The sequence below is a fragment of the Triplophysa rosa genome, linkage group LG13 (assembly GCF_024868665.1).
Source record: "Triplophysa rosa linkage group LG13, Trosa_1v2, whole genome shotgun sequence".
NCBI lineage: Eukaryota > Metazoa > Chordata > Actinopteri > Cypriniformes > Nemacheilidae > Triplophysa > Triplophysa rosa.
In genome coordinates, this window is record NC_079902.1 from 16426256 (window position 1) to 16448172 (window position 21917).

A 21917-nucleotide genomic window follows, 5' to 3' on the forward strand; every position below is an offset into this window, starting at 1 on the left:
ACCCTTGACTTTGATGAAGATCAGATCACATTTTATGACAAATTTATTCAGAAAACCATGAATTTCCGAAAGGTTCACATACTTTTTCTTGCCACTGTAAATTCTGAGTTAAAGTCTATTCTGACTTTCTAAAGTATTTCTTTCTGCACCTGTTTGATACTTCATGACTATTGATTTTTAAACTCCATCCAACATGAGCCCAAACAACCTCTCTTTGGGAGCAAGTATTTCACGCCTTTGAAAATAAAAAAGTGTCATTTAGCTCAGTTTCTAGAGCAGCTGCATGTTCTGTGCACCTCATCATTATGAATTCTCCTTTTTGATTGGTACATTTCAATCACAAATCTATTCACAGAACTCATGACTGACTGAAAAAGATTGAGCACTTCACACTTGCCAAAGAAAGTTTCTGTCTATCCAAAACCAAAAACAAGCATCTCATAACAGTTCTTAGTGCCATATGATTTTGAACATGATATTCAGCAGCTTTTCATAACATACAAAATTATGAACAGTCTACACCTTCAATTAAAGTCTACTCTGTTATTAACCCAAACAAACAAATTACACTTTGACCAAAAGCAATTCTATAAATTACATTCATTTCCTGTAGCTGTAGACGATTTTATTGGACGCACATGACCCTAAGTGAACTTTCTGTCTGTGTTTGGTTATCGGTCTGGCTAGTGGCTTATACTATAACTATTTATATGTTATTTAATTTATATTTATCTTCCTTTATATTAATATTTTATTGTATAATAATTGTATTAAATAAAAACAATTTGTTGAATGGATCGTAACTTTGTCGGCAGTTTAGCCAAATAACGTTTTTTTTTACTGGTAACTAGGGATGTAACGATTCACCGTGTTATAATGAGTGACGATTCAAATCGGTTGAGGCTTGAACTGAATCGCAATACATTTTTTGAACAGCAGGGGCCGCTATTTTCACTGCAAACCTAAACGTGGATGCTGATATTTCTTAAATGCAAAAAAATCCAAGAAAAGCACAGACAGTATTAGTTTGTTTATATTAAAGAGACTTTTTCTATTATTAATTTGTTATAAAATCGCAGTTTAGTTTTGTTATTTGAAATAAAACATTATTTTATTATGCAAAGAAACGTGAAGCATTTAAGAAATAATGCAAGGGAAGTTGTTAATTTCTAATTTGTTTCAACTCATTTTTTTAAAATAAATCGTGAGGAAATCGTGAATAAATCGCATCGTGAGATCAGAATCGTGAATCGCATCGCATCGTGAGCTGAGTGAATCGTTACATCCCTACTGGTAACCCAAACTAATACTGGCAAGACATACTTTTAACTTGCTAGCTAATGTAATTTACTTGTCATTTCTTTTACTTGTTATCATAAATAATCTACAGGGACTCTATTCTTTGTGTACCGGAAGTTAAGTTTGGGCCACAAACGCATACATGCACAGTAACGTTTGTTTATGTTGTTGCCTTGAAACCGTCTATATTTCAACATTCCCGCCAAACCTCATGTGAACATGACCTAACAAAACAAAAAGAGTGCATAAAACAACCTCCACTCAGTCATTACCTTTGCTGTTGAATTTACACCCATTAACACACTCAATACTGGACTGACCATTCAAAACAATAACACCCAATTAGATACAGAAAGCCCAATAAAAATCAGTGTATTTAAATAGCTCGGCTTAAATACTACCTACTTTGTTTGCAGAAAAAATATATTCTGCAAACACAGAACGTTGCTAAATGCATGGGGCCATTAGGAGAAATTAAAAGGAATGCACTGCAGTAGGCTGCTCTAATGCACTAATGTTATTGATTGTAAGTCATGGTATGAGTTTGAGTCACAGCCCGTAACAATATCATGCAGCCAGCTGAGAGAGGAGAGTGCTGCAATCTCTGATAACTCAGCTCTAAAAGCCCCACCATTGCCAGTCTAACACTGTTTTCCCAACCACTGATGAATAATTGGGTGGAAAGTTGCTGTTGGTGAATGAACTCATGAGAACACCAAAGACAAGATAGTTACAATCGCTTCTGGAGGGTCTGGGTCTATGCAGATTCTTGTGCTGCCTTTAGCCAGTCTGCTCCAGAATGATTTGCCAAAAGGCATTTTCGACTCTGGTAATCGGTTGAAAAATAACTGGTTTCGATGAGCAAAGACGGCAGATTTCAAAATGGGTACTTTCTAGTATTACATTAATGCCTGGTTTCACATTCAAGGCTCAAGACTAGTCCTAGACTAAAATGATTTTTGAGCCGTCTAAACTGAAAATAAATTGCCCTGACATATCTTAATATATGTAGTTGCCATTGTTTTGTGTCAAGATGCACACCAATAATGTTTTCATCTAAGGCATTTTAATCAAAGTGACTTAAATATCCTAATTTAACTTAAGCATAGTCCTGGTTTAAGCTAAGCCTTGTCTGTGAAACCGGGCCCAAGTATACTTAAGCTTTTCACAGTCAAAACACAGCTAGCTTAGCACCAAATTTTGTTGTGCATTCACACTTATCACTTCCAAATTCAACCTGCCCCTTGTCAACGTTAAAAAAATGAGGAACTATAAATATTTATTCAGACAGTTTACGCTGCATTCTTCTCCAATCTCCCACGGCGTGTCAGCATGTCTGACAAAACAGGAGAGCAAAGGTATATACATCAATGCACCCCCGGATGATGGATAAAGAAATACTGCCATTTCTCACTTAGCCACAGAAGCGTCAGCAAGATAGACCTTCTTGAATGCATGATATCTTTTAGAGCACAAGTATATAATTCAGATACAGTAGTGCCTCTCTGTTTAAACAAGCGGATGTAAACAAGTGTACGAACTGACTGACCAATTCAAGTGCAGTCACAAAATCAAACACTTACTATCCCGGTTTTTGAACGCTGTCATTAAATTACTGACTATACTATCCTTAAAGTTCCTCAAGAGGAAAGAGAAAAGCTGCTTTTTTCTGTAACACCCCAGTGCTCTAAACTAACATTTGAGAGGGGATGAACTGATGCTACCAAGTTACACAGTTGGTGGCACCAGCCCTTAATTTGGTAGCACCAGAATCGTGGGGTGAGGGAAGAAAAAGAATCACTAAAACTTCATCCAAACATTTTTAATACACTAATAAATCAACTACAAATTAATACAAATCATTGTTTATGATTTAATAATTGTTATTGTATATGTAAACTCTCTTTAAACACTACCATTTTTAAAGCACATCTTGAACAACTAAATTACTGTATGCTACTTTCTTCCTTTATTTGTTGTGAACAACTCGTATAAGAGAACACAGTGTTTTTGGGCCCATCCTTTGTTGTTTGATTAACATTATAAACAACGATCTTTATTATGCTGCTGCCACTTTGAAAGCTAGTGCACTATACTGTAACACACAAGTTTTCCAACTGTTTGTGTTCACAAAACGGACTACTTTTACAAGAATTCTTGCTAATATGGGATTTTTGATGTAATTTTGTGTTTGTAGGTCCATTTTAGAGTAAGAAGGCATGAAAGAGAACTCAGTTTAGTACTCTGACTCCCTTGGCACGCGCATATCTCAAACAACCCGAGAGACCTGAAGGCTTTTAGTGATTTTTCTTTATGAAAGCTGCGTTGATTCACATGTTTGGCTTTTATCAATAGCGACTCACAAATAAAAAGTATTTAACGTGATATATAACATTTTGTATGCTTAATACAATAGTATAGTGCTTAAAATTTAAACACATGTTTCCTGCATTAGCTTCACACTGCATACAAACACGCAACACATTTCGTTATCTTTGCCGTTTTGTACCTTAGCTGGGGAAATTCTTGTATTCTGCAGGTGGCAAAATATATTTATTTCAGTTGCAAGATTGAGCGCATCACTTATCTGCTCTGTCGGTCTTTCCACTTCATCACAACATTAAATGCGCCTCTTACGTCTTTGGGGGAACTGATAAGCAAATTGGTTGAAGGAGGGGAGACGAAAATGAGTTACTGAATGCACCGCTTGCGCAATATAACATTTCTGTATAATGCGCTAAAATTGTATACTGAACATTTTGGCAGTCACACATAATTACGATAATAATTACAAAGATAAAAAACTATTTTACATTTGACATAAATGTACTATATTTTACAAATGTTTTTACTAAAACCTATAAACTGATATTTTGTGATCCATTACTTATTTCAGACTCTAGCAATTAATCTATAGGTTTTTTTTATATATTTTTTTTAATTATTTAAATATGCCTTTTTAACAACAGTTTAAACAAGCAACCCTACTGGTAAGTTACATAACAACCTGATCTCATGGGAATTCGGATAAATTTGTAAGATTTGAATTATACAAGAAAAAACATACAATTATAAAAGGCAATAGTGAAGCCCCTTCCCTAACCCCACATCACTGGTGCAAAAGCAAATTGTACGAAAACGAATAAGATAGTTTGAATTCATAAGAATTAGCCACCTCGTAAAATCGATTCAAATTACTGTGATTGTGTTGCATCAAACATGAAACTTTTTTCTTTTTCATTCTCTCCCTTTCTGAACACGCACAGAAAAGCTCGAAAACAAGACCACTGGCTTATGGCATCACTTTTGCAATTTAGCATCCTAAAACCAGTGGAGGTATGCACCGTATCACCTTATCAATCCACATTACGGCATGCCTAAGCTGATTTTCAGAAGCCCTGAGCATGAGGCCATGCAGTACACGGCAGTAAATAAAACACATAAATGTGCCACAGCAGACAAGCAGCAGACACTAGCCCATTCAATGTTAATAGGAGTGCATTGGTTACCCAAGTTTAAATAATGGCCTCCTGCTGGGGTCAGGTACCCTAGGTGGCTGGATTTATAGAGTTAGCAAATTGCTTTTCTATTCTCTTTCTTTGCCCTTTCTCTCTGCCAGGCCATCATTTTCAACGCAGTACGAGGATGATGGAATGATGAAAAGGAATGGGGGTGATTGGCCTGTTTTTCACTAGCGGAGAGCAGGATGTGTCTCAAGGCCAATGGAAAGCACAGAAAGGCGCTCATCACAGCCACAACTCTCCCGAGACGTTCTATTACGGAGACATTTCTTACAGTGCCTTGACACAGCACTAAAATGCTTTATTCGGGAATTGTTGGAAGATGAGCCCACTGATGACGCTGCTGTCAGTAGTGACTCCGATGACCGAAAATGTGACTTTTCTACTCCGAAGGCTCAGGGCCAGATTTGGCATTTTCTTGAGTACAGGTTCACACACCAAATCAAAACCTAGGCAAAAAGAGAGACTGTAGCACTACAGGCAAAACATCACAAGCCAAATATATTCAATGTGACATGTATACCTGACAAACACTCCTAATGGTCAGCAAAAGCATAAAGCATTTAATAAATAACTGAATCTATTCTTTGTCGCATTTCAGGAACTGGCATCTCTTTCAGGAAATGCAGATCTAGTTTATTTAAACCACTTTGGATTATGCCACTATAAGTAGAAGCTTCAAAATAAACTTTGAATATGATCATAAAAGTTTTTCTCTCTGTGAATCTGCATTGCCACAGGATGATCAAGGTGTCTGCTATAACTCCTGACATTTTAGATCACACTTCTAAGGTAAACTTCTCCTGATACTTGTGTACAAGGCTCTGTCTGAACAAATAAACAAAGCTGTCCAAAAGCATGCCGACAATAAACAGAGGAAAACAAATCACAGAGAAAATGAGTTACAATTTTAGAAGTCTGGTAACACAAGTTGGTGAACATTGCACCAATAAATGTTCCTGTCACAGCATTTCAAAATGTGCACAAAACAGCGTAGTTATAGAACTGGATGTTCCTCAGTAAATTATTTGTTTTATGCCATCAGAAGACACAAAATTTTCTAAAACACACATTCAATAAAACGACTACATGGGTGGGAATAAACATGATCTGCAAAAAATATAGAACAGTGGCAAAAAAAAACTTTAAATTAATTGATGTTGCTGGTTTTACAAAAGAGATCAATTTTTCTTTTGTGAATAAAGAGGGTCGATCATGGATTGATATGAACGCTGAATGACAAACAGGATGAGCTGATAACTAAGGCTGATGACTCTTGATCACTTCAGCAAGATCAGTGTCACGCCTCTTCCCTCCTCCACTACCGTGGACATCATCAGCGTTCATCATCATTCAAATAAGCCTACACTTTCTTTTTTCGGATACTGTTCAGCATGAACAGCCACCGGCTCAAAGGGCTGTCGGCGTTTCAAAAGAGCATCAAAGGACACCCGCAATAGAGCCTTAAAAGAACCGTCAACCTCGTATTACGCTAACTGTCGCATGATTTGGAAATGTAGGTAGCCTATAAGATTGATACACACGTCAAATGCGCGCACGTTTTTTTAAGTTACCTTCTATGTCTTGCTATAAAGAAGCGAGGGGCAAGAGGCTGAATAATCAATAATTACGAAGTAACTTAAAGGCGCAAACACTGATTTATTTCCACCGGCAGTTCCTTACAGAGCCTTTAGAGAACTGTATGGTCTTTAAAAGCAGCTGATCAAGCCTCCGACACCGTAAAACAATTCAATGTTACTTGCACAAAATATTCTTGTTTGTTGTCGGTTAAATAAGGTAAACTGACGTGATATGAACCTGTACAAGAAACCTTAAAGATTTGCAATTCGCATTAAAGCCTGTTTGCATTAATAATAAAGCACTGGCTTGATTTTTCGCGGGGTTTAAATTTTAAACAAGTAGAACCTTACGACTCTAACCGTCGCTGTAAATCAAACCTGTCATATGCAATAAAGGCTTACCTTTTTCTGTCAAACGCGAGAAACCGTGAAAGTGAAGTACTTCAGATTTCCATTTAACGCGAACGCTCAGCCGAATAGCAAGCGACGGGATGAGAGCGAAGTGATGAACAGGCAGCCGGTGACGAACAGAAAATATCTCATAAATTAACCAGGACATCAGCCGAGAAAGGTGTGTCGCGTGCGTTTGTGTAGTTTTGCGCTTGAACGATTCATCGTTTTACGTCCCGCTCCCGCTTTAATTCGCGACAGCATCAGTTGTAATCCCGGAGGCGTGCGAGAATTCTTCATTCACTCCAGATGAAGTTTGCTGGACGGCATCGTGACGCGATCGGGTTGAAAATAGACCGGCTCGAATGAGATGCTGTACGTCGATGTGAGGCATATCCGGACAGCAGGGGTACGTTTGGAACGCAAAGATTTGTCACGCAGAGTTGATGGCGCTCACATTCACGAGACAGGTCGTAAAATGTAAAGCCGTACATAGGTTTGCTCTTATATTGCCTGGATGCTGACATTTTCAAGAGGGCATTTAAACCAAGTTACATGGGATGTGCTTACAGTGTACTTTGGAATATAGTGGACTTTATTGATTTTTAAAGGTGTAAGTTAGTCCGTATAGTTTTTTTTTATAAAAATATAGGAAGTGTATCATTTGTAATAAACCCAGGTCGAGGTCTTTAAGCAACAATTTCATATTGGTTGATTATGCATCTGGTTTTGGATTATGCAACATACTATTTTAACAATGCAGTTCATTCAAAGGAGATTATAAAATAGACGACACTTAAATAGTGATGTATAGTTTCCTATAGTTTTAAAATGCTTAGTAGATTCATCTGGCTTTTTGATTCCCAAAAGCATTCTTTAAATCTATAGTGGTATCATAAAGAAAAAAAACTTTTAGTTATTGCACCTATCAGCCAATTATTTACAGTACAAACAAGTCAAGTTTAGAACTTGAAGTCTAATGGCCAAACAGATGGATCTTTCAATTAAAGAGAAAATGGCAAACGTCTGCAACAGACTGCTCTACCTCATGCTAGATTGGAAAAAGGAGCAGTTTTAATCCGAGATTGGTCAGATACAAACTGCAACTGGCTAACAAAAGCAAAGACTGTGTTAAACTTTGACAATGAGCATCCATTTGAAATCTATATAAAATAAATAACGAATGTTGTGCAGTGGTCCAGAAACACTTCCCGTGTCAGTTTCGTAACACTACTAATAGAACTTTTAGAACTGAAGAGAAATGTTAAACGATCTTTAAGATTTTGTTATATTCACGAAAATAATTAAAAACCATAAAGGACGTGCTTCTTGACCAGTGTTGTTTATGTCTTGCAAAACGGTCTATAAACAAAACTTTAACCATGATTTTTCTTCTACAAGTATAAAAAATGTTTCCGTTTTTTGAGCACAGAAAAAAAAACATTTGGCAAAATTATCTACAACACCAGACAAAGCACAAAGGACTAAATGGTTTTCATGAAAAATAATGTACATTTACAAAGTATTTACAGTTACACTGGTAACATAGTCTCTGAGTGATTATGAAATATATACACGTTAATTGAAACAGAGATTAGGCCCCCTGACGTTTGGACACACTGCCAGCATCAAGGCTGACTTGCGGGCTGTCTGTCATCTCGACTACTCAAAGAAGAGCTGTGGCCTGTGTTGGTCTGAATAAAGTTGTTGAGGCCATCAAAGCCTTGATTAAAGAGAAACTCCATGTACCAGTTCCAGTACTTTCCAGCCTGTAAACATGACAAATATGGTTATCGTTTGGTATATTACAGCAGGATGTTGAGATATTACAGGTACCTTTAATAAAAAGCAGCTTCATTACCTTTATGGAACCAAGATCCACATCCTTCCTCTCTGGCCAACACTGATAAAGAGAACACATAAATATTCATTGTTCTCCATCTGTTTTAAATCTCAGTGGAACACTGCTGACTGTTGCAGTTGGACCAAAAAAGGTACTTGTATTATTAAAGATGATGAAAACTCCTGTCTCACACAGCTTCCATGAATTATAAAATGTAATAATGTATTAATGGATCCTCCATAAAATATACATTAAAACCACATTTATCTCCTTGCCCAATCCTAAAGTTATTAGCAAAAAGTGAAGGCAGCGCTAGCCGCTTTAGTGACACAAGGCTTTACGCATAATGTAATATACTCATCCAATTAGTTTGCACAGCTGAATTTCATTCCTTTGCTCCAAATGAAATGACAGTTAAGCATCAGTGTACCACCGTGAGATCTTGTGGCTTTCAATGTCACAAGTGCTTACCTTCTGGTGAAATTCGATGGCGTAGCTGAAAAGCGCTGGGTGGTGGATTAGGTCGAAGCGGCACCAAGGTTCGGCCACTTTGCTTAGAGCTATTAGATCCTTGTCGATCTCAAGGTCCGAGCCAGGAAGGCACCATGAAGAGTTCCACATGGAGTTCACCATGGCTTGAAGATTTCGATTGAACTCTTTGTATGTATTTCGGCTTATGTGAAATGTTTGCTGTAATGTAATGTAGATGCATGTTAAAATGACTAGGCGTTTAGGAGTAAAACAACATCTGTCAATCAAGGGATCTAAAGCCATATCATATACTTCAGTCTGTATTTTACATGTCCTTTGCCTAAATAAACTCTTTCACCATATACACAGTATGGTCAAATTATTATAGGCTGCACTGTGGACATGACTGTAGGGCTTCCATTTTATCCATTGCCATGTCAGGCCACACCCACATATCAATGCCACCTCCTCCCTACTGGATTCAACATAAAACACACATTTCATCCCCAACAGAAATTGTGAGGATTACACAAAAATGTGCTTAATCATATGTCTTGAAGCACAGCTTGAGGGACTTTATAATTTAACCACTGTGAGTAAATTATTTAGAAACCAAACCCTTATAGACTCAGTAGGCTTTTCATGACTTTGCTGTGTGCTCGTGTTATGACAATTTCCTCATCACCTCTCTCTGCTTCTCTTGTCTCTTAGCCAAGGTCAGATTCTTCCTGTACCTGAGGAATGGAAATATGTTTTGTTTTTCAATAACGTGAGCATGTTAGGTTAATATAGTTTGATAAAAAGAAGGAAAGAATAAAACAGTCTCTTATTGTAAGACTGAGAAATTGAAAAGAATCAGATTCAAGGAAATTCTCCTTGAGGTTGATACTTTTTGCAGATCTTACAATTACAAAAGAATGTTCTGCGATAATTTAAGTGATGACCACTAGTTTCCACACATTATTTAAAAGCGAATGAAAAATGTGTTTACAATGGAAGCCTTGCTGGCAGGCAGCAACTTATATAATTGTTGAAAAATAAATGTATGTATAGCCAAAGTGCAACAATTGTTTCCTAGTGGTATCATCTACACCTTTGTATACTAAAAAAAAATATTTTATCACGCTAGCAGCAAAATTAAAATATATAAATATATAGAGATTTCTCTATATCTTTCAATACACAGGAATAAATGGTAATTCACCAGTACAGGCTTGATATCCAGTCTTTCCAATGGCACAGTACAAAGGCTTGTGTGCCGAAGCAGATGAAAGGATCTTCATACTTCATTTCATCTATTGCTTACAGGCAGCATGTCATGGCAAAATAAAGCATTTGAAGGTTCGGGCTGTTCTCCTCAGCTCAGCCAGAAGCAAACAGGTGAGCACAGTCAAGAATAACTTGCTTTCACCCGGCTCACTCACCCATTAAAACTATTTCTTGAGACGCCTTGCATTAGCCTGATCACATTCATTTTTAAAGTAAAGAATGTTCTGAATGGCGGGTAAAACAAAAAAAGGCTTACTAAAGCTCACATATCGTACCTGTACATGATGTAGCCTAGTCGATCCACACTGACTGAGTCTGTTGCGAAGAGCGCTGGGTAGAAAACGCCCGCCGGGAGCATGATGATCAAGGGTAAGCTGAACTTTAAAAACATGTCACATACCTACACATGACAGAAAGAATGCTTCCATAAGTACCGAGAGATTTAACCATATCAGGCAAATCAACACACACACAAATCTTAGTGAAATGTAGGCAGACACTTCGGCTGACGTCATGTTGCCAAGAACATTGCGTCAAGTTAATCACAGCTGAGTGTACCGTCTCATAGAAGGCAAGTGTCTGGTTGAGCAGTAGCACATGGCAGTTCTCCAGACGGAGTCCTTCAGATGCCAGCAATCCCACAAAACGCACCAGCTCCATGACAGAGTCCATGAACCCAGACAGGGTCATAGCCCTAGGAAGAAATAAGCATAACTCATTTCACTTACTTCACTTAGTGTTAAAGAAATTAGTTCTCCTTGTAGATTGTACTATATTTTTAGAGAAGTATGAATTGCCTTTAAATAACACCTACTATACGCCAGATGTGCCTTTGTGCTACGCTTTGTGGCACCCAAACAATTCTTTCAGCACAGAGACCCAAAGCAAAAAGAAATAATGGGTATATCGCAGTGATGCATGGCACACCAGAGCAGTCAAACGGGGTTTTGCCCTTGATCATAATTTCTCCTTCAGCTGTGCACCTCAGTAATGTAATAAAAAAATAACCAAATCAGCAGTGAGGGAAAAGCAATGCACGGCAGGCAACACACACTTCATTACACCCCATTCCACAGAGCGCTTTCAGTGTGAACGAGGTTCAGATAGAGCCCGACCACAGGTGCAGTTCATAGATCTCTTTTACATGTAAAATATAAAGAAATTGTAAACCTCAGGCGAGGCTTTTAAAATACAATCACTGAAGTGTGGTCACATTTTGGGGGATTATTTTTTTGGACAGAGTGAACACACAGTAAGGTGCATTAAAGACAAAACTGACATATTCTTTGAGTGAATTTATGTCAGCTGGACATAACGCTGGAAGGGTTTGATCTGACTGATTTATAAAAAGCATATTTGGCAGATGTTATTTTTAATAATATTATAATTTAAACTAACCCCTCACATAATCCTGGTTACATTAACCAAAACACAACAATGAACAAAGTTGTTTAAAAAGCCTTAAGGTTTTTCTTAAAAATAATCCATAAATTGTGCACACGACCACAACAATTAAAGGACCACTGTGTAAGATTAAGGAGGATCCATTGACAGAAATGCAAAATAATATACATAACTATGTGTTCAGAGGTGTATAAAAACCTTACATAATGAAGCGTTAAGTTTTTATTACCTTAGAATGAGCTATTTCTATCTACATACACCGCGGTCCCCTTACATGAAATTCACCATGATGTTTCTACAGTAGCCCTAAACGGACAAACTGCGCTACAGAGCGCATTTCGTAAATGTTATCTCATTCAGCAAAGAAGTGAAAATGTGATGACATCTTAGCCCCGTGTCAGCCACCGTAGTGTTCAAAAGGGAGGGTTCGAGTGAGCCGTTGATGTCGCTAAATATCACTGACTGGTCCTTTAACTAATAGAGTAAATATTCACTTTTGACTAAACATTTTGAGTGAAACCTTCAAATGCTTCTGGGTACTCACATGGTGCTATTGCTGTTGAGGCTGATGTCCAAGCCGCCCTTCACCACGCTGACTGAATGCCATGTCAGCCACTTCACCAGCATGTTGTTCAGACACTCGATGACACTACACTGTGGAAGACAATGTAAAATGGCACATTCAGATAAGGGCTAAAAGAAAATCAAACCTGCTTTCAACCACTCCGAGCTTAATCAAAACACCACTCCAACATCATCACAGGAGGTCTAAAGATGCCGCGGACTCATGTGGAAAGACTAATTCACTCATGTCTGAATTGTTTAGGCATTCGTTGACACAATCTGGCTCATGCTGCAATGCTCCGCTTGGATCTGATACAACCAGGATGAAAGCGAGAGGAATAAAAAGAAAAGCAAATGGGAGGAAATAAAAATGCATACCCACCTTGAAAAAGACGGTGGAGGTAAAATAGAGCTGCTTCAGTGGCTCGAAAAGGAGTTTCCTCATGTCTGCGCACAAAAGAAGAAATATATTTAAATTACAGCTTTCTGCATGAAGCAACAAAAAATGTTTAAGACAGAATTTGAAGCGATAACTGATTCTCATTAAAGGGGAAAAGTCAAAATGTGTTGCTAACTATCATGATTGATATAACTTGATATTTATACAACAGCCGAGCAGCTTTTTTCCTCTCAAATGTACTCCACCAGAAGTACATGGAACACTCACAGAAGCTGGGCATTAAGGGAATGTCACTGAGAAGATCCAGAATCTGCGGCCGGAGCAGACAGCCATCCCACACACTCAGGAACTTATAAAGAAAACTCTCCGTGCTGGAGAAACCCTCCTGAGAACAACGCACATACAGAAAGTGTCAGCATGTCGACTGGAGAATTTCACAAGTAGCCGAACGAAGCTAGCCAAAAAACAGATTGATAGATGTGCTAGGCTTTTATGGAATACACTGCCAAATATTTCTCATATTGAAGATCCAACCTTGAGGCTGCCAATGTTAATTTCCTATTGGGTATTATTTGTCTTCTACTGGTTTGTGTTACCTGTAGGAACTGCTGTGAGGAGAGGATGGTGCTGAGGAAACGACACGCTTCAGAAGTGTTGTCAGAACTCCCATCCACAGGACACAGTAAAAACTCTGCGCAAAACAAGAAATGTAACCGCGTTGTGGTTCTGCACGTGACTCAGAAAATATCTAATGCATGTTGACAAGCAGGGAGACACCAGAGAATTTGCTATCATTTGTCTGAAAATGTTTGGCAATGCATTATAAGAAATGTACCCTCTTGCAACGAGTGCCCAAGCCAAAAGTTAAGGCGCAGGAAGGCGGACTCATCCTGCACACAGTCCAGGTAGTGCAGAGACAGGGCCGATCCGAGCAGAGAACCCATCTGGGCAGGCAGCTGAAAAACATTAAAGACATCAAGCAATGAAACACTACCAATTTGCATTTGTGCTACACAGACACACTATATCATAACCAAAGAGCTGTCAAAACAACTGCAGGCAAAATAAATGGATTCAGCCGTTCTTTGGCTCCTTTGAGACCTGTGCTGATATTCACAGCTTACGAACAGTTAAGATACACACACAATTCAACCATTCTCTCCGATGACTAGATGGTCTAACACTGTAATTTCTGTCACTCTATAAACAGATGCTTCTCAATATGGGAATTAGGGAATAATAAACAAATGCAACTTGATGACAGATTGACAACGGACATGGTTGAGTCTTTCTGTAACTAAAGAGCAAGCGCATCATTCATCTGAGAAACGACTGGTTCTAATGATAGAAGTGCCACAGAGAGAAAGAATCAATGATGCTTCCCTACGGCCATGACACATTTTTTTTTCAAATGACTCATTTCACAGGCTGCTTCGTCTATCCTTTCCTCTTGCAGACCTCCAGAATCACCTTAAACATGTTGTTAGCATACCCTGACGAAATGTCTCTTTTCAACTTTGTGTAGAATGAAGCATAAATGTCCACAAGCCTTTAAAGAGATTTACTAAGGTCTTCCAAGTCTGTGGATGTGTTAGACATAAACCATTTGTTAGGTGCTTTTGGATGACGTAAACATTTTATTGCTGCTTTCACACAGCACGTGCCAGCAGTGCGCAAGCAGCGCATATTTTTTCCGGCGCACATGTTAACAGATGAGAGCATTCTTACCACATGCGAAAGAGTGAGTGCTCGCGGAGCTCACGCTCAATTAAAGTGACAGTGCATTCTTTTACGGACAAAATCCACATGGATTGACAGGAAAAAGTAACACTTTTACCTTTAAAGCATGTAAGTGGTGTCTAATGTGTTTTTAACTTGTCGCCATGACTTTCAAAAACACTTTTGCCAGGAGGTTTTTTTGGCCAAAACCACAACAGCACATTTAAAGGATTTATAACACAAGTATATCTTAAATGTAATGCTTATATTGCACATCAAGGAGTGGAAAACAATCGCATCACGCTGTCAGTGTACAGTCTGAAACCCACTGTCATCATAACCTTCTGAAAAAACAGATAAAACTACATAGACATCCAGTTATATGCTTATATGTCATATGTGTGAGAGAAAAGTGATCGCATCACAAGTCAGTCACTCTCTCCTATTGTGAGTTAACATTTTGGGGACTTCGTATCCTTCAAAGCACAATGGCTTTTTATTTATTATTTGTACTATGTAGATCCAAATGAGCATGAAACAGGCAGATATAACAAACCATAGTAATGTAATCTACTTTAAAAGTGCTCTGATGAAGTTCTGGAAGATATTTTGCAAGGCCATATACTGTTTGGTACTTATAGTGTTAAACAGTATTAAACATACTTAATATTTTAAGAAAAGAAAAAAAAACTAACTAAAAATGTATGCCAACAAAAACATGATCCATTTACATTTATAAATATTTCAACTTCTCTGAAAAAATGATAATGGAGAAATAATATTATTGTTTTAAGTTACATTATATGAATAACTTGCTTGCCATTATAAATTACCATTATGGCCCATTTTTTGTAATCAGTTTTGTAAAATCTTAGCGCCACTAAGTGGCCATTCCACAGTAACGCAACGCTTTTAAACGTAGAAATCAGACCAGAACACAAAAAGAAAAAAGGAAAAGAAAATAAGAAAAAAAACTAAGAACTAAAAATGTTACGCCAACAAAAACATGATCCATTTACATTTATGAATACTTCTTTGAAAAAAATGATCATGGAGAAATAATATTATTATTTTAAGTTACATTACATGAATAACTTGCTTGCCATTATAAATTACCATTATGGCCCATTTTTTGTAATCAGTTTTGTAAAAGCTTAGCGCCACTAAGTGGCCATTCCACAGTAACGCAACGCTTTTAAATGTAGAAATCAGACCAGAACACAAAAATAAATATATGTAGAAAATATTAGATATTACGGTTTGTTAGATGAAATATATTAATTTGAACGTGGTTTTCATGGTTTCAATCAGCAATCAATGAGATTTTAAAAGAAGTAGAGAATAAATAAAAATAATTGGTTAAACTTTAAGTGCCACTATCAGGCTATAAAGAATTAGCCATTACGGTTATCTGGGACTCTCAATTTCGAACCCTGGCACGTCTTGAAAGTGATAAAAAAGCTTGTAATGCCCGGCACAGCACTGAATCTTACTGAAGTCATACAGAGCAGTATGTTGTAAAACATTGTGTGTGCATTACCTCTATATTGTCAATGTTCTCCAGCAGCTGTTTGAAAGAACGGAGCTCCTGCAGACCAAAGACCTTCCTTTTGGGGTTGCTATCGAAAACTGAGCTCAAGGGAGGTATCTCCAGGTGATGCAGTTTCTATTGACACCAGAAAGCGAGAATCATTTATAATCTGCACAGCTGAGTCAAGGTTGCTAAAATTCACTGTAATTATGTAATGCCATAAAAAAGCCACTTAACAAGACAATTACAATAAAGTCATGACAGTATTTCCATTTCTTTCTTTAATATTCTTGTCTTTACGCCAAATCAGTTCCCATGGCTTCTATGTTAATGGCGAGAGACGTGTTTAATAATAGAATCTACATTCAGTTTGTAATGGAACTACATTCCTAAGATTTCAGTGATGACATCATACCCTCTTTCTGGATAATGGCTTCTCTTTCACATCCAGACTCAGGCTCTGGTCAACCAGAACTGCACCCTTGTTTTTCCTTTGCACAGCACTCAGAGCCACTTTCCAGGGAGCGTTGTAATTCTTAAAACCAGTCTTCAAGAAAAAAAAACGTAGAGAAAAATGCAGTCTTTGAAAACACAGCCTGAAACACCAGGCACAGAACTAAGTTTTGTCAGAGAACAGAATAATAAATACTAACCCTTACTCTCGATGGAACAGAGACTGTCACCAAGTCTGGCCGGAACACTTTATAGAGTGCCAGAAGTTGTGTGAGAAAAGGCTGTCTGCCCTACAACAGTGAAAAAACCAATACCATGAAGGCAGAGCTGACACAGTCATTCACATTTTAAAGGTTTTTAAATCAACATTTTATACAGGGGGATCAAATGGTTTGAAACTATTGTTACAAATCCCATTCGTACCATTTTGGCCTGAATGTCCAGGAGTTTCCTCACTCTGTATGGATGGACTGTGAAAGGAAGAAACAGAATAAGAATAATGTGCAGCATGTAGATATGATGTTGCGGCATTCACAAACATATACAAATTAAGCCACTTAGTTAACAACCTACCATGTTCCCTCATGGTTAAAAGATACAACAGGTGACAGATGAAAGGGCACTAAAAAGTGAAAATAACACAATGATTAATTCAACACTTAAACTTAAGTCAAAAATATATACAGCAGTTTCTATGGCAATACATTTTTTAACTCAAAGAAAGATATTTCGAACAAAAGTAGGAAAAATTAAAATGGTAGTCAAAGGTGCCCTAGAACTGTTTGCTTTCCTAAATTCTTCAAAATATCTCATTTTGTGTTCAACAGAACAAAAAATGATACAATAATTTTTCCTACTATGGTAGTCGATGATGTCCCAGAAATGTCTTCTTTGTGTTCAACAGAACAAATAAATGAATACAGGTTTGGAACAACTTGAGGGTGATTAAATGATGACAGATTTTAATTTTTTTGGGTGGACTATCCCTTTAAATCAGAACTAGCAAAGAACAGTTGATAAGACAAACGTACCAGATTTTCTTCAGTCACAAAGCTGAAAATGAAGCCATAAATTGACCTCAAGTGGTCTTTGCAGTCAATCAAGTCAAACACGGTGAGTACCCAACGGACAAAGACAACCTATAAGATCAGTTTATTTAGAGAATCAGATCAATTTTCAGTGATGTAAATATTACAGAATTAAGTAACATCCATGTCGCCAGTTACCAGACAACCAACAGTTCCTTACCTGTGCGTTCATTGGCGTTTTCCCTACACAGAGCCACGACACCCCTCTCACAATGGCCTCCTGTGGCACCACTGTGGCAGGTATCAGAAATTTAAGCACTCGAGTGCAATTGGCAGTTCCTGTTGAATCAATTTGAAGCAACTGCTCAGTTAAATACAGCAAAAACGTTTTATGCAACAATTTTCATGCTTAATCGTGAGCTCTTTAGTATGTTTCTAATGACTTTACCTGCATTGAGGCTTAAAGCCAAATCTAGAAGCACTGCGATGACATCTGGATGGAGACCATTACTGAGAGCCACTGTCTCCACCAACACCAGGCTTCTCTCCAGCTCATCATTCCCTCTGACCACTGTGCCAGCTTCCACTGTTAAATACACAAAAATGCCTACAGCCCTTGTGGAAAAAACTGTACAAATTTTGATGGACTACAAATACCATTGTGAACCATCAGCTGTTTACCATTGAGTGTTTTAAGCATTTTTGAGCCATACGACTTAAAGGGATAGTTTACCCAGAAATTTAAAATTCTGTCATTTCCTCACCCTCTTGTCATTTCAAACCTGTATGGCTTTCTTTCTTCTGCAGAACACAAAAGAAGATATTTTAAAGAATGCTGGTAACCGAACAATGGCGGTACCCATTGACTTGCATTGCATTGCATTGCATTGGCTTGTTCGATTACCAAACTTCTTCAAAATATCTTATTTGGTGTTCCTACGGAAAAAAAGTAAGTTATACAAGTTTGAAATGACAAGAGTAAATAATAACAGAATTTGCATTTTTGGGTGACCTATCCTTTTAATGCTATTCTATTGGTTCCTATTCATCAGACACATCCCACCAACAGAGCCAAACACATTACCCATAGTATACCATACTATACGATTCACATTATAACCATTAAACGCACTGTTTTAGTTTTAATTGTTTTTCCCAGTAGTGAAACAATTGTCTACAGCTAAAACTGTATGTACAAAACAGTTAACTACTACGGTTTTATTTTATATAAATAAGATAACTTGGTCGCCACATCAGATGGTATATTGTTGTTGTGGTTGTGTAAAGTAAGATTAAATAGTATTTCAAGTAAAAACTATTCTATGCTGCTGCATTTGGATGTTGTTTATTTTGAGAGCTTGTTTTGTATTGCTATTTTATATTTCACTCACCCCGAGAAAGATACTTTACAGCAAGCCCAAATGGATCCGCCTCGCCTTTCTTCTTTTCTTTTTCCGCCAAACGTAAACTCCGGTTGCTTGCAGAGGATACGTTTGAATATGTTTCCCCCGACTGATCTGGCGCTAACCCGGTCAGGTTAGATAATTCGGCCATTTTTTGTGCTACATAATATTAATTATTGTGTTTTCGAGTATGCGTCTCACTCTCTACGAAACACCATTCAAACCAAACGCCAAACCTCCCGCGACCGTTTAGACATGCGCACTTGATCACTTCCGGTACTACCAGGAAGGCATTGGTTGTGGCTAGAAGGGGGGGGGGCATTAGCTATACCAAAGCCACTTTCAGTTATGTCTCCTCACTAGGCAGACCAAATCCTATCTACTAAATTATATCGCTCGCGATGAAATTAAACAAAATATTTAAGACCAACAATTAAATCGGTCATCAACTGTAGCAGATATGATATTTTCGAAGCTCAAATTTTGGAACTTTAAAATCAAGTTGTTCCAGTTCCTTTACATCTTTTTTTAAATATCCATGCTTGTAAAGTTGTATTTTACATAGAGGGTTTTCACGACGCGTCATCAATCCGGAAGTCGGCCATGTTGGAGGCATTGAACGTAAACACTGCTATTGAACCTAATGGATATCGCAGATATTTCTGGAGAAAAAAATATTCTTCTTTAGAAATAACTGAAAATAAAGTGCTTTAATGCAAGTCGATTACACCCGAGAATCGCTATAGCCATATGCTATAACATCACGTGCAGTATAATTAATTATTTTCTACTCTGAACTTCACTCACGAGGTAGTATTTAACGTTACTGTGTGTAGTTTAATTTAACTATTCTACATGGATGTAGACACACACTCACATTCATGGGTAACGAATCCCTGTAACATAGTTAAGAGGCACGCTGTTTTATTAAATAATCTAGTAATTTAGTTAAAAGGGAACAACACCAGCGTGTATGCGTGATTAAATGGTGATTTTTTTTACAAAAAAACTGCCAAAAGTTTTCTATGAGAATAAGGTTTAGGGGTAACGTTAGGACTTGATTGGCGAAGAAAATAAGTAGTTCACTATGTCTGGATGAGGATGAGAAATATAGGAAATTGGGTCGTCCGTCAGTGCTTATACTGTATGTATGTGATGTTACTGCATATGGCCATTGTGATTCCTATTAACTTTAGTTTGTCAAAATATAGACGCCCTTTTCTGCTTACCAAGTCCTTCTCTATATGATTTAGCAGCTTCCACGTGTTTTTTCCGTGGTTTAGATGTCATAAATTAGTAGAACAACGTCTTGGCACTCACTTAATCCTTGGTGTTTCGAGTCAGATCCGTGGGCGTAGCTTGTTGGTTTTGACTAAATCTTTGGTGTTTCAAGTTTTACGAAACCTTTACCCTAACCCTAACCTTACTGTAACCATCTAAATTACCTATAATTGTTCAAATTGACGAAAAAACACGTTTGGGTGATCACGTCTGACTCGAAACACCAAGGATTTAGTGAGTGCCCAACGTTTTTATGTAGTACATTAACCGTGCAATCCATGCTGTTGTTTACATCCGAGCATCTCCAATATGGCTGCGCATCCGGGTAACTGACCAAACCGTGACGTAGGTGCAAACTTATATATAATAATCTGTATTTATCTGTATCTTTTTTATATGTTTTTATTTTGTGTTAGTGTTATTTGTATGCACCATGAGTCTGGGAGTAACGCAATTTCAATCCTCTATATCAGTGGTTCTCAAACTTTTTTGTTGTAAGGTCCCTTTGTGTTAAGTGCATCACTTTGCGGCCCCCCATATAAAGACGTATAATCTTAAACTTAGAATTTTAATTAAACCAAAACCATTCATACAATGCTGGAACCTCAATTCTTTTGGTTGGTGGTGTCATTTTTCTGATGTTTGCATAAAATCTATGATACATTTCTATATTTCATAAAATGCCACAAAATCTGTGGCAACTGTAAGGTCGGAGCCAAGATGTCCCGACCAGAGACTATTCTTCTCCTGAGAAACAAAAGAAGGCTTCTAAGCACAGTGGGGAACCTAGGCCAAAATGGCGCCCCTTGCTGAAAGAACAACACACCGATTCCTGATCTAAAGATAATCATCTCGGGAAAAGTACAGAGAGCATCTCTCAGTATAGTGGGAGACCTGAACCAAAAGGACATATTCCTTTGAGAAACAATGGACTCCCTACTGAGCTAACACCTACATCTCAAACGACACATACAAGTGAATCACAGATGCAGACCTCACCCTGCACCCCCAACTGTTCCTTTACTGCCCTCTCACTCAACGCAGGACACCCAAAAGCTCTAAGGGCCGTACACAAAAACATACACATGTTTGGTATCATCCAAAAGGTCTCAGTGCAACTGGTACAATGGTCTCACTCCCATAACAACAGAATGCAATAACAAAGTTTTGTAAGAACTTAGCAAACTTCCCTCAGTGCTGGAGCATTTCTCACACATTTGGTAACTTTCACCAATCACCTACTGTATGCAGATTAAGTACAGACCCAGGGATCACAAGACCCAATCACAGCCAAATTCCTAACTCTAAAGAATATTTCCATAATGCTTTGTTCTGATTTGGTATTTAAGGGAAGTTGACAAAAATATCAGGGAATCTGTAGCCAGATCTCCCGCACAAATTCCTCTGTGTCGTCTCTTGCCAGGTATGCAACATTGAACTTCTCTTTGCTTTATTTCTTATGATTTTCTATTATTTGTTATTGAATTATATTGATTGCCATTGATTATTGAATTGAACCTTGAATTGGATTTTGAATTATGCTTCCCTTACCTGGCTAATAATAAATTGTTATGTTTGAATTCATTCTGTATTGTTCTGAGTTTATAAACTTTAGTAGATCACACTATATCCTTTGTTACCGCAAATCTACGTTCAGGTTTGTGACGGACTAGAATCCTGTATTAGGTGGAGCATTGGGCACGCCAGCTGAGATTCTAGAGCTCCGGCTAACTACTTGACATTAGTTTAAGTGTCATTAGA

At 37.7% G+C, this 21917-nt stretch overlaps 2 protein-coding genes across 8 annotated transcripts in view; both read right to left on the minus strand.

Moving 5' to 3' along the window:
- Nucleotides 1-7387, minus strand: part of drp2 (dystrophin related protein 2) — a 126530-nt gene extending 119143 nt beyond the window's left edge. For 2 of the 6 annotated variants that reach the window (XM_057349539.1, XM_057349538.1), the window contains exon 1: nt 6803-7373. In XM_057349539.1, coding sequence (XP_057205522.1) covers nt 6803-6959 — 157 coding nt within the window. In that variant the 5' untranslated portion in view covers nt 6960-7373. Of the gene's footprint in view, nt 1-6802 lie in introns of all 6 variants that reach the window. The other 4 variants (XM_057349537.1, XM_057349541.1, XM_057349540.1 and 1 more) reach the window with 4 other exon arrangements.
- A 98-nt stretch (nt 7388-7485) lies between these two features.
- On the minus strand, nt 7486-20779 carry cenpi (centromere protein I). 2 transcript variants are annotated; one of them, XM_057349546.1, is made up of 20 exons: nt 20105-20779; nt 17921-18058; nt 17693-17811; nt 17476-17583; nt 17018-17066; nt 16868-16914; nt 16645-16734; nt 16407-16538; nt 16001-16126; nt 13577-13697; nt 13338-13432; nt 13009-13126; nt 12724-12788; nt 12322-12431; nt 10932-11067; nt 10649-10773; nt 9790-9838; nt 9105-9323; nt 8652-8693; nt 7486-8559 (listed from the first exon to the last, which is right to left on the minus strand). In XM_057349546.1, the coding sequence occupies exons 1-20, from the start codon at nt 20163-20165 to the stop codon at nt 8419-8421; spliced, it is 2091 nt and encodes a 696-aa protein (XP_057205529.1). In that variant the 5' UTR covers nt 20166-20779; the 3' UTR covers nt 7486-8418. The 2 variants fall into 2 exon arrangements, with proteins under 2 accessions (XP_057205529.1, XP_057205528.1); XM_057349545.1 differs by lacking the exon at nt 20105-20779 and adding an exon at nt 18864-19137 and having other exon boundaries at nt 7488-8559.
- Nucleotides 20780-21917: the final 1138 nt, after the last annotated feature.